The 14,714-nt window shown below is 55.1% G+C and overlaps 1 protein-coding gene across 3 annotated transcripts in view; it reads right to left on the bottom strand.

Moving 5' to 3' along the window:
* LOC139259631 (tensin-1-like) overlaps nt 1–14,714 on the bottom strand; it is an 875,917-nt gene that overhangs the window by 683,198 nt on the left and 178,005 nt on the right. The window contains exon 1 of one of the 3 annotated variants that reach the window (XM_070875130.1): nt 5,333–5,379. The exons of the other annotated variants lie outside the window; for them this stretch is intronic. Coding sequence (XP_070731231.1) covers nt 5,333–5,350 — 18 coding nt within the window. The 5' untranslated portion in view covers nt 5,351–5,379. Of the gene's footprint in view, nt 1–5,332; nt 5,380–14,714 lie in introns of those variants that run through there. 3 annotated transcript variants of the gene reach the window in all.

Raw genomic sequence — 14,714 nt, 5'->3', positions numbered from 1 at the left:
AGGTCCATTCAGCCCCTCGAGCCTGTTACACAGGAACAGGAGGAGGTCCATTCAGCCCCTCGAGCCTGTTACACAGGAACAGGAGGAGGCCATTCAGCTCCTCGAGCCTGTTACACAGGAACAGGAGGCCATTCAGCCCCTCGAGCCTGTTACACAGGAACAGGAGGAGGTCCATTCAGCCCCTCGAGCCTGTTACACAGGAACAGGAGGAGGTCCATTCAGCCCCTCGAGCCTGTTACACAGGAACAGGAGGCCATTCAGCCCCTCGAGCCTGTTACACAGGAACAGGAGGAGGCCCATTCAGCTCCTCGAGTCTGTTACACAGGAACAGGAGGAGGCCCATTCAGCCCCTCGAGCCTGTTACACAGGAACAGCAGGAGGCCCATTCAGCCCCTCGAGCCTGTTACACAGGAACAGGAGGAGGCCCATTCAGCCCCTCGAACCTGTTACATAGGAACAGGAGGAGGCCCATTCAGCCCCTCGAGCCTGTTACACAGGAACAGGAGGAGGCCCATTCAGCCCCTCGAGCCTGTTACACAGGAACAGCAGGAGGCCCATTCAGCTCCTCGAGCCTGTTACACAGGAACAGGAGGAGGTCCATTCAGCCCCTCGAGCCTGTTACACAGGAACAGGAGGAGGTCCATTCAGCCCCTCGAGCCTGTTACACAGGAACAGGAGGAGGCCATTCAGCTCCTCGAGCCTGTTACACAGGAACAGGAGGCCATTCAGCCCCTCGAGCCTGTTACACAGGAACAGGAGGAGGTCCATTCAGCCCCTCGAGCCTGTTACACAGGAACAGGAGGAGGTCCATTCAGCCCCTCGAGCCTGTTACACAGGAACAGGAGGCCATTCAGCCCCTCGAGCCTGTTACACAGGAACAGGAGGAGGCCCATTCAGCTCCTCGAGTCTGTTACACAGGAACAGGAGGAGGCCCATTCAGCCCCTCGAGCCTGTTACACAGGAACAGCAGGAGGCCCATTCAGCTCCTCGAGTCTGTTACACAGGAACAGGAGGAGGCCCATTCAGCCCCTCGATCCTGTTACACAGGAACAGGAGGAGGCCCATTCAGCCCCTCGAGCCTGTTACACAGGAACAGGAGGAGACCATTCAGCCCCTCGAGCCTGTTACACAGGAACAGGAGGAGGCCATTCAGCCCCTCGAGCCTGTTACACAGGAACAGGAGGAGGCCCATTCAGCCCCTCGAGCCTGTTACACAGGAACAGGAGGAGGTCCATTCAGCCCCTCGAGCCTGTTACACAGGAACAGGAGGAGGCCATTCAGCCCCTCGAGCCTGTTACACAGGAACAGGAGGAGGCCCATTCAGCTCCTCGAGCCTGTTACACAGGAACAGGAGGAGGCCCATTCAGCCCCTCGAGCCTGTTACACAGGAACAGGAGGAGGCCCATTCAGCTCCTCGAGCCTGTTACACAGGAACAGGAGGAGGCCCATTCAGCCCCTCGAGCCTGTTACACAGGAACAGGAGGAGGCCCATTCAGCCCCTCGAGCCTGTTACACAGGAACAGGAGGAGGTCCATTCAGCCCCTCGAGCCTGTTACACAGGAACAGGAGGAGGCCATTCAGCCCCTCGAGCCTGTTACACAGGAACAGGAGGAGGCCCATTCAGCCCCTCGAGCCTGTTACACAGGAACAGGAGGAGGTCCATTCAGCCCCTCGAGCCTGTTACACAGGAACAGGAGGAGGCCCATTCAGCCCCTCGAGCCTGTTACACAGGAACAGGAGGAGGCCCATTCAGCCCCTCGAGCCTGTTACACAGGAACAGGAGGAGGCCCATTCAGCTCCTCGAGCCTGTTACACAGGAACAGGAGGAGGCCATTCAGCCCCTTGAGCCTGTTGCACAGGAACAGGAGGAGGCCCATTCAGCCCCTCGAGCCTGTTACACAGGAACAGGAGGAGGCCCATTCAGCCCCTCGAGCCTGTTACACAGGAACAGGAGGAGGTCCATTCAGCCCCTCGAGCCTGTTACACAGGAACAGGAGGAGGCCCATTCAGCCCCTCGAGCCTGTTACACAGGAACAGGAGGAGGCCATTCAGCCCCTCGAGCCTGTTACACAGGAACAGGAGGCCATTCAGCCCCTCGAGCCTGTTACACAGGAACAGGAGGCCCATTCAGCCCCTCGAGCCTGTTACACAGGAACAGGAGGAGGCCATTCAGCCCCTCGAGCCTGTTACACAGGAACAGGAGGAGGTCCATTCAGCCCCTCGAGCCTGTTACACAGGAACAGGAGGAGGCCCATTCAGCCCCTCGAGCCTGTTACACAGGAACAGGAGGAGGTCCATTCAGCCCCTCGAGCCTGTTACACAGGAACAGGAGGAGGCCATTCAGCCCCTCGAGCCTGTTACACAGGAACAGGAGGAGACCCATTCAGCCCCTCGAGCCTGTTACACAGGAACAGGAGGAGGCCATTCAGCCCCTCGAGTCTGTTACACAGGAACAGGAGGAGGCCATTCAGCCCCTCGAGCCTGTTACACAGGAACAGGAGGAGGCCATTCAGCCCCTCGAGTCTTGTACTTTACCCGTGGAGTGTGCTGCTCTGTCCCTGCAACATTGGCAGTAGAATGGCATCACTCGCATAAAGGATTCTGTGATCTTGTCATGGGGGCTGATCGGGAGAGCCCATGCGGAGAGTGGTTTGAAGTGCACAGTGGGGTTTGTTTGAGCCTCGGTTGGATGTTTAATGCTCACTGATGGAGAACAGGTGACCAGAGGGACTGTGAAACACCTTGCAACGTTTTACTACATTAAAGCAGCTATATAAATGCAAGTTGTTGTTGGATCCCACTTTACAAAGCCGTGTCTAAGGGGCTGCGTTATATTGTCAGTAATTTATATAGTGGCCCCCTTGCCCAGGACTCTGGTCACACACAGACTAATGTTATTAAATGTCTCACTGACGAGATGGGTATCACGTGCACCATCCTGTATCCTGCAGTTACACTTCAGCGCTCAAACTCACTGCAATACTTTTCAGGCCATTTTATCGATGGTCAGTTCTCCTCTCCTTTCACTCCTAAGCTCCAAACTCCCTGTCCTACTCACTCACTCCCCCTCATTGTAACCCCCAGACCCACCGCACTGACTCTGACCCCAACTCAATCATACCCAGGGCCTCAAACTGTGGGACCCCTCCCCTCCCTCCGTCTCCCCTCAAACTGTGGGCCTCCTTCCCTCCCTCCATCTCCCCTCAAACTGTGGGACCCCTCCCCTCGCTCAGTCTCCCCTCCCTCCGTCTCCCCTCAAACTGTGGGACCCCTCCCCTCCCTCCGTCTCCCCTCAAACTGTGGGCCTCCTTCCCTCCCTCCGTCTCCCCTCAAACTGTGGGACCCCTCCCCTCCCTCCGTCTCCCCTCAAACTGTGGGACCCCTCCCCTCCCTCCGTCTCCCCTCAAACTGTGGGACCCCTCCCCTCCCTCCGTCTCCCCTCAAACTGTGGGACCCCTCCCCTTCCTCCGATCCCCTCAAACTGTTGGACCCCTCCCCTCCCTCCGTCTCCCCTGCCTCAGCCTCCCCTCAAACTGTGGGACCCCTCCCCTCGCTCAGTCTTCCCTCCCTCCGTCTCCCCTCAAATTGTGGGCCTCCTCCCCTCCCTCAGTCTCCCCTCAAACTGTGAGACCCCTCCCCTCCCTCAAACTGTGGGACCCCTCCCCTCCCTCCGTCTCCCCTCAAACTGTGGGACCCCTCCCCTCCCTCCGTCTCCCCTCAAACTGTGGGACCCCTCCCCTCCCTCCGTCTCCCCTCAAACTGTGGGACCCCTCCCCTCCCTCCGTCTCCCCTTAAACTGTGGGACCCCTCCCCTCCCTCCGTCTCCCCTCAAACTGTGGAACCCCTCCCCTCGCTCAGTCTCCCCTCCCTCCGTCTCCCCTCAAACTGTGGGACCACTTCCCTCGCTCAGTATCCCCTCCCTCACTGTCCCCTCAAACTGTAGGACCCCTCCCCTCCCTCAGTCTCTCCTCCCTCCGTCTCCACTCAAACTGTGGGACTTCTCCTCCCTCCATCTCCCCTCAAACTTCATGACCCCTCCGCTCCCTCAGTCTCCCAAACTGTGGGACCCCCTCCCCTCCCTCAGCCTCCCCTCAAACTGTGGGACCCCTTCCCTCCCTCAGTCTCCCCTCCCTCCATCTCCCCTCAAACTGTGACACTCATCCCCTCCCTCCGTCTCCCCTCAAATTGTGGGCCTCCTCCCCTCCCTCAGTCTCCCCTCAAACTGTGGGCCTCCTCCCCTCCCTCCTCAAACTGTGGGTCCCCTCCCCTCCCTCCGTTTCCCCTCAAACTGTGGGAGCCTCCCCTCCCTCAGTTGCCTCGCAACCTGTGGGACTCCTCCGCTCCCTCACCCTCCCCTCAAACTGTGGGACCCCTCCCCTCCCTCAGTCTCCCTTCAAACTGGAGATTTCAATAATCCCAACTCCAAGTCGTCCTTTCCCGGTGAGGCCTACTACACACGACTTCAGACCAACACCAACGCCGTTGACTCAACTGCCCTCTAAAGTGGCCAAGGAAGACAGTCCAAGTTGTATCGAACCCAATAGCAACGGTTCAACATAAGAAATAGGAGCAGGAGTTGGCCATTCGGCCCCTCGAGCCTGCTCCGCCATTCACAGTTGATCCAAGCAGGCGGCCCCCGCATTGGTTTCCCGGGTAACTCGGGACAGCCTTGTCAGCGAGGCCCCTGTCCCGAGAATGGCTCAGTGTTTCGGGGAAGGAACCACATAGACTGCGCTCGTCACCGTGTGCTGGGGAAACTCGGAATGTGGAATCACTTTGTTGCATTTCAAACACACAAACTCTTTTCTTCAAACTCCCCAGCTGACGTACAGCTGGAAACATGATCTGGATGTAGCAGACAAGATACGCAGCATCGTCAAGTGGGAACAAATTGGAAAAGAACGGAACTTGACCTCTCATCAGTGCACTTTGAAGAAGCTGATATACAAACAGTCTTAACTTCCCCATGATGGGCAGAAATAACTTGGGTAATCTTTTAAAATTACTGTGCGAAGGATCACGCTTGGGGTCAGACTGGCCCGATGGGAAATCGGGAGCTATCCCGAGTTTGCCCTTGAATGATCCCCCCAGCTCTGTACGATCAGCACCGTGCAACCCCCCCGAAGTTAATGGTGAGCATCCCACGCCCTGTCGGTACTGTATAATCCTTCCCCAGCTCCTGCCACCCAGCAACGCGCGCACGGGGCAGACTGCAGACAAGCTGGTACAGAACCCGCTACCGGGTAAAAACGAGTAGATTGTCGGGGATGGGGACGCGACGGTGGTGGGGGGGGGGGGGGGGGGGGGTGAAGAAAGCACAGGGAGTACTCACCCACAGCATACAGGACATGCAGATCCAGCGCACCCTGCCACCGGGGCGAATCCTCGGCAGACCCACTGTGAAGGAGGGCATGGCGATGCCCGGTGAGCAACTCCGACAAAGTTGGAGCAAAGAGCAACAGGCGAATGTGGGCGACGGCTGGGTGAACAACCCGTGCCAAGTTAATCGTGGTGAAGGCTTCCAGCCATCGTTCCTAATTGCTGCTCTTTCTCTCTCTGTCTTTATGGCCAGTTTCTGAGCACAGAGGCACGGACACTGAAACCCCCTCCTCCCTCCCCTTGGAAGCTCGTTCAGCTCCCGTTTAGCAGCAGACCACACCCCCCTCGCTCATTCACTTCACAGAACTCAGCCACTCGAGGGAAGAAAATCCTTGACTATTCCCTCTGCCAGCCTCCTTTTCAAATAAAAAAATACTAGACGTTCCAGAGGGGAGGTTGTGGTGGGGGCTGGTCGTGGGGGGGTGGGGGGGTGAAATCCCACAGATGGATCTCTTTCAAGTTGGCGGTGTGTGTCCCTTGCCTCGCCTCCCAGGCTCAGCTCCGGGGTCTCACTACATTTGCCTGGGCAGATATAAAAATAAACAAAAAACAGATGCCCCAGGGACCTGGGAAAAGAGGAGAGAGGGAGAGGGAGAGAATCAGAGGGCTGTGGAATCTTTGGGACAAAGCTTGCCTTTATACTGCGCGGCAGAACACGGAACACTCAGCGGTCTCCAGAATTTGCTTCAGACACAAACCCGCACCCCCCCAAAAGAAAACATATTTGTTTGAGGCTCTGACTATGTGAGTAGCTGGCTTGCCGCAAAATATTCTTCTGCTGGAATATTCAGTGCGAGTCAGATAATGTTAACTCTTAAGACATTGCAACAATTCCTCCTCGCGCCCCAACATCGCTCAGCCTCGCATGGAAATCTGTATTTTTATGACGTGGGACGTGTTTACCTTTGGTACCGGTCGCCTGCTCCGACTTCGCGACTCCTCGGTCAGGGTATGTGTCGCCAAGGTCAGGTACCAGGCTCGATCCTGGGACCGATGGCATCATGCCCATTCTTCAGGCGCTAAATGGGGGCCTAAGCCTCCAACATGGCGGGTATGAAGTGCGCGCTGTTTACGAGCTGGAAATTCGCCACCCGCCATATTGGTGAAGGCAAGAAAAAGCGTCATCGGCCCATGCCTGAATCAGGCGTTAGGTCCTTTACATATTCAATAAAAGGGCTCGACACCTTTTCTGAGGCCCCCACTTCAGTATTGATTTGCAGTGAGGCAGAGCACTCAACAAAATCAGATTAGCTCAAGGAGGTCCTCCCAAACTCACATTAAAACCACTTCACCCACAATCCTCCCTATCGCTTCCGTCACCCTCCCTCCCTGTCCCCTCCGTCACCCTCCCTCCCTATCGCTTCCGTCACCCTCCCTCCCTGTCCCCTCCGTCACCCTCCCTCCCCATCCCCTCCATCACCCTCCCTCCCCATCCCCTCCGTCACCCTCCCTTCCTGTCCCCTCCCTCCCCATCCCCTCCATCACCCTCCCTCCCCATCCCCTCCGTCACCCTCCCTCCCTGTCCCCTCCGTCACCCTCCCTCCCCATCCCCTCCATCACCCTCCCTCCCCAACCCCTCCGTCACCCTCCCTCCCTGTCCCCTCCATCACCCTCCCTCCCCGTCCCCGTCCCCTCCATCACCCTCCGTCACCCTCCCTCCCTGTCCCCTCCATCACCCTCCCTCCCCGTCACCCTCCCTCCCCATTCCCTCCGTCACCCTCCCTCCCTGTTCCCTCCGTCACCCTCCCTCCCCGTCTCTTCCATCACCCTCTGTCACCCTCCCTCCCTGTCCCCTCCGTCACCCTCCCTCCCTGTCCCCTCCATCACCCTCCCTCCCCGTCCCCGTCCCCTCCATCACCCTCCGTCACCCTCCCTCCCTGTCCCCTCCATCACCCTCCCTCCCCGTCACCCTCCCTCCCCATTCCCTCCGTCACCCTCCCTCCCTGTTCTCTCCGTCACCCTCCCTCCCCGTCTCTTCCATCACCCTCTGTCACCCTCCCTCCCTGTCCCCTCCATCACCCTCCCTCCCCGTCCCCTCCATCACCCTCCCCACCACCCTCGCCATCGCCCCCCCTCCCTGGTCCCATTTAAAGAATTCCCCATGGGATGGTGCTGTTGCCGCGGTGGCCCTATAGCCGAGCTCCCATCGCCGGCGAGCTGTCTGGGACAGCCGTGAGGTGAGCGAGCTCGGCCGCTCGATGATAATGAGGCCCAATATTACGTGTGCCTTGAGCCTATCCATTCAGGGAGAATGTCCATGGTCATGGGGAGGGGATTAAACAGGTGGGTAGGGTCTGTGATAGGGAGGGTGTACGTGGGCTGTGGGAGGGGATTGAATGGGTGGGCAAGGTCAGTGGTAAACCAGCCAAAGGTGGACAGCGGAAACATTACAAGGACCACCCTCAAAGCCTCCCTGGTAAAGTGCGACATCATCGCTGACACCTGGGAGACCCTGGCCACAGACCGCCCGAGGTGGAGAAAGTCTATCCGGGAGGGCGTTGAGTTCTTCGAGTCTCGACGCAAAGAGTATGAAGAGGCCAAGCGCAGGCAGCGGAAGGAGCGCGCGGCAAACCAGTCCCACCCACCCCTTCCCTCGACCAATGTCTGTCCCACCTGTGACAGGGTCTGCGGATCTCGTATCGAACTTTTCAGCCACCAGAGAACTCACTTTGGGAGTGGAAGCAAGTCTTCCTCGATTCCGGGGGACTGCCTACAATGGTGATGAATGATGAGGGTCAGTGATAGGACAAGGGGATACACAGAGACAGTAACACAAGGGCCCAGTGGATGTAACATGAGGAGTATGCAGACCCCTTTGTTTATTTGCACTATTTCTGAGCGTCCTTATAGGGTACGGTTAGTTATGGAGGGAATGCAAACCAAGTGTATGGGGACAAATAGAGGCAAGCTCGAGAAATCCAAGGCCAGTGAAGTTCACACAGATTGAACGCTGAAGGATGGAGCAAGCTTCAGGATACAGAGCACAGAGCTCCACGTTCTTGGCCAGGCAGGGCTCTCAGGCAATGCACGTGACTTCACCATCCTCTGGGCTAGGAGGAGTGGAGAGAAATCAGCCGGGGGTCCTGATCCTGATCGCTATCCAAAGTCTCCTGCTAGAAAATGCATGTGTGGAGGCTGGAGGGGGGGCGGGGGGAGAACAGGCTGGGGGAGGGATAGGCCTGGGCTGGGCTGGGCCTGGGCCTGGGCTGGGGGCGGGCCGGGCTGGGCTGGGGTAGGGTGCGGACGGGAACAGGCCCAGGCTGGGCTGGGCTGGGAGCAGGGCTGGGCTGGGCTGAGCTGGGCCTGGGCTGGGCTGGGGCAGGCCCGGGCTGGGCTGGGGGAGGGATAGGCCCAGGCTGGGCTGGGCTGGGCCTGGAACTGGGCTGGGCTGGGCTGGGCTGGGGCAGGCCCGGGCTGGGCTGGGCCTGGGCTGGGGGAGGGATATGCCCAGGCTGGGCTGGGCTGGGCCTGGAACTGGGCTGGGCTGGGCTGGGCTGGGGCAGGCCCGGGCTGGGCTGGGCCTGGGCTGGGGGAGGGATATGCCCAGGCTGGGCTGGGCTGGGCCTGGAACTGGGCTGGGCTGGGCTGGGCTGGGGCAGGCCCGGGCTGGGCTGGGCCTGGGCTGGGGGAGGGATAGGCCCAGGCTGGGCTGGGCTGGGGGAGGGATAGGCCTGGGCTGGGCTGGGATGGGCCTGGGCTGGGGGAGGGATAGGCCCAGGCTGGGCTGGGCTGGGCCTGGGGCAGGGCAGGGCTGGGCTGGGCCTGGGGCAGGGGTGGGCTGGGCTGGGATGGGCCTGGGCTGGGGGACGGATAGGCCCAGGCTGGGCTGGGCTGGGCCTGGGGCTGGGCTGGGCTGGGCTGGGGTGTGTAGTCCCATCGCCCCTGACTGAACACCTTGCGAAATCACAAAGAATGGCCCAGGGGTGAGGGACTGGGGCAGGCAGGCACACACAGATGCACACACACTCACCAATACATACACGCTGGCACAAATACACTCACTAAAAAAATATACTTGCATTTCTATAGCGCCTTTCACGACCATCGGATGTTCCAAAGCGTTTTACAGCCAATGAAGTACTTTTGGAGTGTAGTCACTGTTATAATGTGGGAAACACGGCAGCCAATTTGCGCACAGCAAGCTCCCACACACAGCAATGTGATAGTGACCGGATAATCTGTGTTTGTTATGTTGATTGAGGGATAAATATTGTCCAGGACACTGGGGATAACTCCCCTGCTCTTCTTCAGAATAGTGCCATGGGATCTTTTACATTCACCTGGGAGGGCAGACGGGGCCTCAGTTTAACGTCTCATCTGAAAAACGGCACCTCCGACAGTGCGGCGCTCCCTCAGTACTGCCCCTCCGACAGTGCGGCGCTCCCTCAGTACTGCCCCTCCGACAGTGCGGCGCTCCCTCAGTGCTGCCCCTCCGACAGTGCGGCGCTCCCTCAGCACTGCCTCTCCGACAGTGCGGCGCTCCCTCAGCACTGCCCCTCCGACAGTGCGGCACTCCCTCAGTACTGCCCCTCCGACAGTGCAGCACTCCCTCAGTACTGCCCCTCCAACAGTGCAGCACTCCCTCAGTACTGCCCCTCCGACAGTGCAGCACTCCCTCAGTACCGCCCCTCCGACAGTGGGCCACTCCCTTAGCACTGCCCCCCCGACAGTGCGGCGCTCCCTCAGTACTGCCCCTCCGACAGTGCAGCACTCCCTCAGTAGTGCCCCTCTGACAGTGCGGCACTCCCTCAGTACTGCCGCTCCGACAGTGCGGCACTCCCTCAGCACTGCCCCTCTGATAGTGCGGCACTCTCTCAGTACTGCCCCTCCGACAGTGCGGCACTCCCTCAGTACTGCCCCTCCGACAGTGCGGCACTCCCTCAGTACTGCCCCTCTGACAGTGTGGCACTCTCTCAGTACTGCACAGGGATGTCAGAAGAGATTTATTATGCGCAAGTCCCTGAAGTGGGACTTGAACACACAAACTTCTGACTCAGAGGCGAGGGTGCTGCCCACTGAGCTACAGTTGACACATGCAGACATAACACGCGCACACACACTCACTAATACAAACACACTCACTAATACACACACACACTCACTAATACACACACACTCACTAATACACACACACTCGCTAATACACACACATACTCACTAATATACAAACACACTCACTAATACACACACACACTCACTAATACACACACACTCACTAATACACACACACACTCACTAATACACACACACACTCACTAATACACACACACACTCACTAATATACACACACACTCACTAACACACACACACACACACTAATACACACACACACTCACTAATACACACACACTCACAAATACACACACACACTCACTAATACACACACACTCACTAATACATACACACACTCACTAATATACACACACACACTCACTAATACACACACACACCCACAAATACACACACACTCACTAATACACACACACTCACTAATACACACACACTCACTAATACACACACACACTCACTAATACACACACACACTCACTGATACACACACACTCACTAATACACACACACACTCACTAATACACACACACACCCACAAATACACACACACTCACTAATACACACACACTCACTAATACACACACACTCACTAATACACACACACACTCACTAATACACACACACACTCACTAATACACACACACACTCACTGATACACACACACTCACTAATACACACACACACTCACTAATACACACACACACCCACTAATACACACACACACTCACTAATATACACACACACTCACTAATACACACACACACTCACTAATACACACACATACTCACTAATACACACACACTCACTAATACACACACACACTTACTAATACACACACATACTCACTAATACACACACACACACACTAATATACACACACACTCACTAATACACACACACACTCACTAATACACACACACACTCACTAATACACACGCATACTCACTAATACACACACACACTCACTAATACAAACACACTCACTAATACACACACACACCCACTAATACACACACACACCCACTAATACACACACACACTCACTAATACACACACACACTCACTAATACACACACACACTTACTAATACACACACATACTCACTAATACACACACACACACACTAATATACACACACACTCACTAATACACACACACACTCACTAATACACACACACTCACTAATACACACACACACTTACTAATACACACACATACTCACTAATACACACACACACACACTAATATACACACACACTCACTAATACACACACACACTCACTAATACACACACACACTCACTAATACACACGCATACTCACTAATACACACACACACTCACTAATACAAACACACTCACTAATACACACACACACCCACTAATACACACACACACCCACTAATACACACACACACTCACTAATACACACACACACTCACTAATACACACACAAACTCACTAATACACACACACTCACTAATACACACACATACTCACTAATATACACACACACACTCACTAATACACACACACTCACTAATACATACACACACTCACTAATACAAACACACCCACTAATACACACATGCACTCACTAATTACACACACACTCACTAATACACACACACACTCACTAATATACACACACACTCACTAATACACGCACACTCACTAATACAAACACACTCACTAATACACACACACACTCACTAATACACACACACACCTACTAATACACACACACACTCACTAATACACACACACACACCCACTAATACACACACACACTCACTAATACACACACACATACTCACTAATACAAACACACCCACTAATACACACATGCACTCACTAATTACACACACACTCACTAATACACACACACACTCACTAATACACACACTCACTCACTAATACACACACTCACTAATACACACACACCCACTAATACACACACACACTCACTAATACACACACACACTCACTAATACACACACTCACTAATTACACACACACTCACTAATTACACACACACACTCACTAATACACACACTCACTAATACACACACACCCACTAATACACACACACACTCACTAATACACACACACACTCACTAATACACACACTCACTAATACACACACGCACTCACTAATTACACACACACTCACTAATTACACACACACACTCACTAATACACACACTCACTCACTAATACACACACTCACTAATACACACACACCCACTAATACACACACACACTCACTAATACACACACACTCACTAATACACACACTCACTAATTACACACACACTCACTAATTACACACACACACTCACTAATACACACACTCACTAATACACACACACCCACTAATACACACACACACTCACTAATACACACACACACTCACTAATACACACACTCACTAATACACACACTCACTAATACACACACACCCACTAATACACACACGCACTCACTAATTACACACACACTCACTAATTACACACACACACTCACTAATACACACACTCACTAATACACACACACCCACTAATTACACACACACACTCACTAATACACACACACACTAATACACACACACCCACTAATACACACACACACTCACTAATTACACACACACTCACTAATTACACACACACACTCACTAATACACACACACACTCACTAATACACACACTCACTAATACACACACACACTCACTAATACACACACTCACTAATACACACACACTCACTAATACACACACTCACTAATACACACACACTCACTAATACACACACTCACTAATACACACACACACCCACTAATACACACACACACTCACAAATACACACACAAGCACGCACACCCATGCCTGCATTCAGCCGGATGTGCACATGTGCACAAACACAGACGTACTCACGCACGGGTCACACAGGGTTAACTTTGACTAACTAATAACAGGAGACCCTGCTGGAAACTCCTCCAACTCACATACATTCTGCAAACAATTTACGTGTAATATTAGAAAACCATTTGCCTCTCCTGAGACCAGGCTCCAGTGACAGCCCATAAAAGGATCCAACAAGCTCATTTAACAGGGTTTTTTATAGGGGAGGTAGGCGGGATGAGAGAGAAAGTTTAATGAAATGCAAAGTTCCTGTCTGGTTACCTTTGACCAGAGTCGAGGCAGCAAAAAGCCTCTCATTGCTGGAACAAGTGCCGGAGCCGTTTCATGGCACAATAATGAGTGTTATCATCATGAACCCAGCGAGTTCTGCCCTGCCTCCAAGACTGTCATGAGCGACAGGCCGGGGTCAGAGATTTACAGTTATGAGTTGGAGGCACAAGCTTCAGGGGGTCAACTCCAGGTCACCCTGGGACTGAGCGATTCTGAGAGCATCTTGCATTCTCTCTGCCTCACGCGTGTCAGCCGCGACTCATTGTCTGTGCTCACGCCTCGGAGTCAGAGTGACATGGGTTCAAGTCCCACTCCATGACCGGAGCCCGTAATCCATGCTGACACTCCAGTGCAGTACTGAGGGAGCGCCGCACTGTCGGAGGGCAGTACTAAGGGAGTGCCGCACTGTCGGAGGGGTAGTACTGAGGGAGCGCCGCACTGTCGGAGGGGCAGTACTGAGGGAGCGCCGCACTGTCGGAGGGGCAGTACTGAGGGAGCGCCGCACTGTCGGAGGGGCAGTACTGAGGGAGTGCCGCACTGTCGGAGGGGCAGTACTAAGGGAGTGCCGCACTGTCGGAGGGGCAGTACTGAGGGAGCCCCGCACTGTCGGAGGGGCAGTACTGAGGGAGTGCTGCACTGTCGGAGGGGCAGTACTGAGGGAGTGCCGCACTGTCGGAGGGGCAGTACTGAGGGAGTGCTGCACTGTCGGAGGGGTAGTACTGAGGGAGTGCCGCACTGTCGGAGGGGCAGTACTGAGGGAGTGCCGCACTGTCGGAGGGGCAGTACTGAGGGAGTGCTGTCTTTTGTATGAGATGTTAAAGCAAGGCCCCGCCTGCCCTCTCAGGTGGACTGTGGTTCGGCTGGGCTGCTAACAGGCACACCCTCTTGGCCCGGCCGAAACCCCCCGGTGACTCAGTGGGCTCCATGTAAGGCCACACAGCGTCCCTCCCTTTTAAGAGAGGGGGATGGCAGTTGAGACGCGCCAGCACAACACACGTCCCCATCACACTGACATCATCACTGCCCCACTCACCCCTACACCCCCTACACCCCCCTACACCCTACACCCCCCTACA

This window comes from Pristiophorus japonicus, chromosome 3 (genome assembly GCF_044704955.1).
Source record: "Pristiophorus japonicus isolate sPriJap1 chromosome 3, sPriJap1.hap1, whole genome shotgun sequence".
In the NCBI taxonomy this organism is placed as follows: domain Eukaryota; kingdom Metazoa; phylum Chordata; class Chondrichthyes; family Pristiophoridae; genus Pristiophorus; species Pristiophorus japonicus.
The sequence above is the reverse complement of the archived record's forward strand: the minus strand, read 5'-3'. Positions and strand labels throughout refer to the sequence as shown.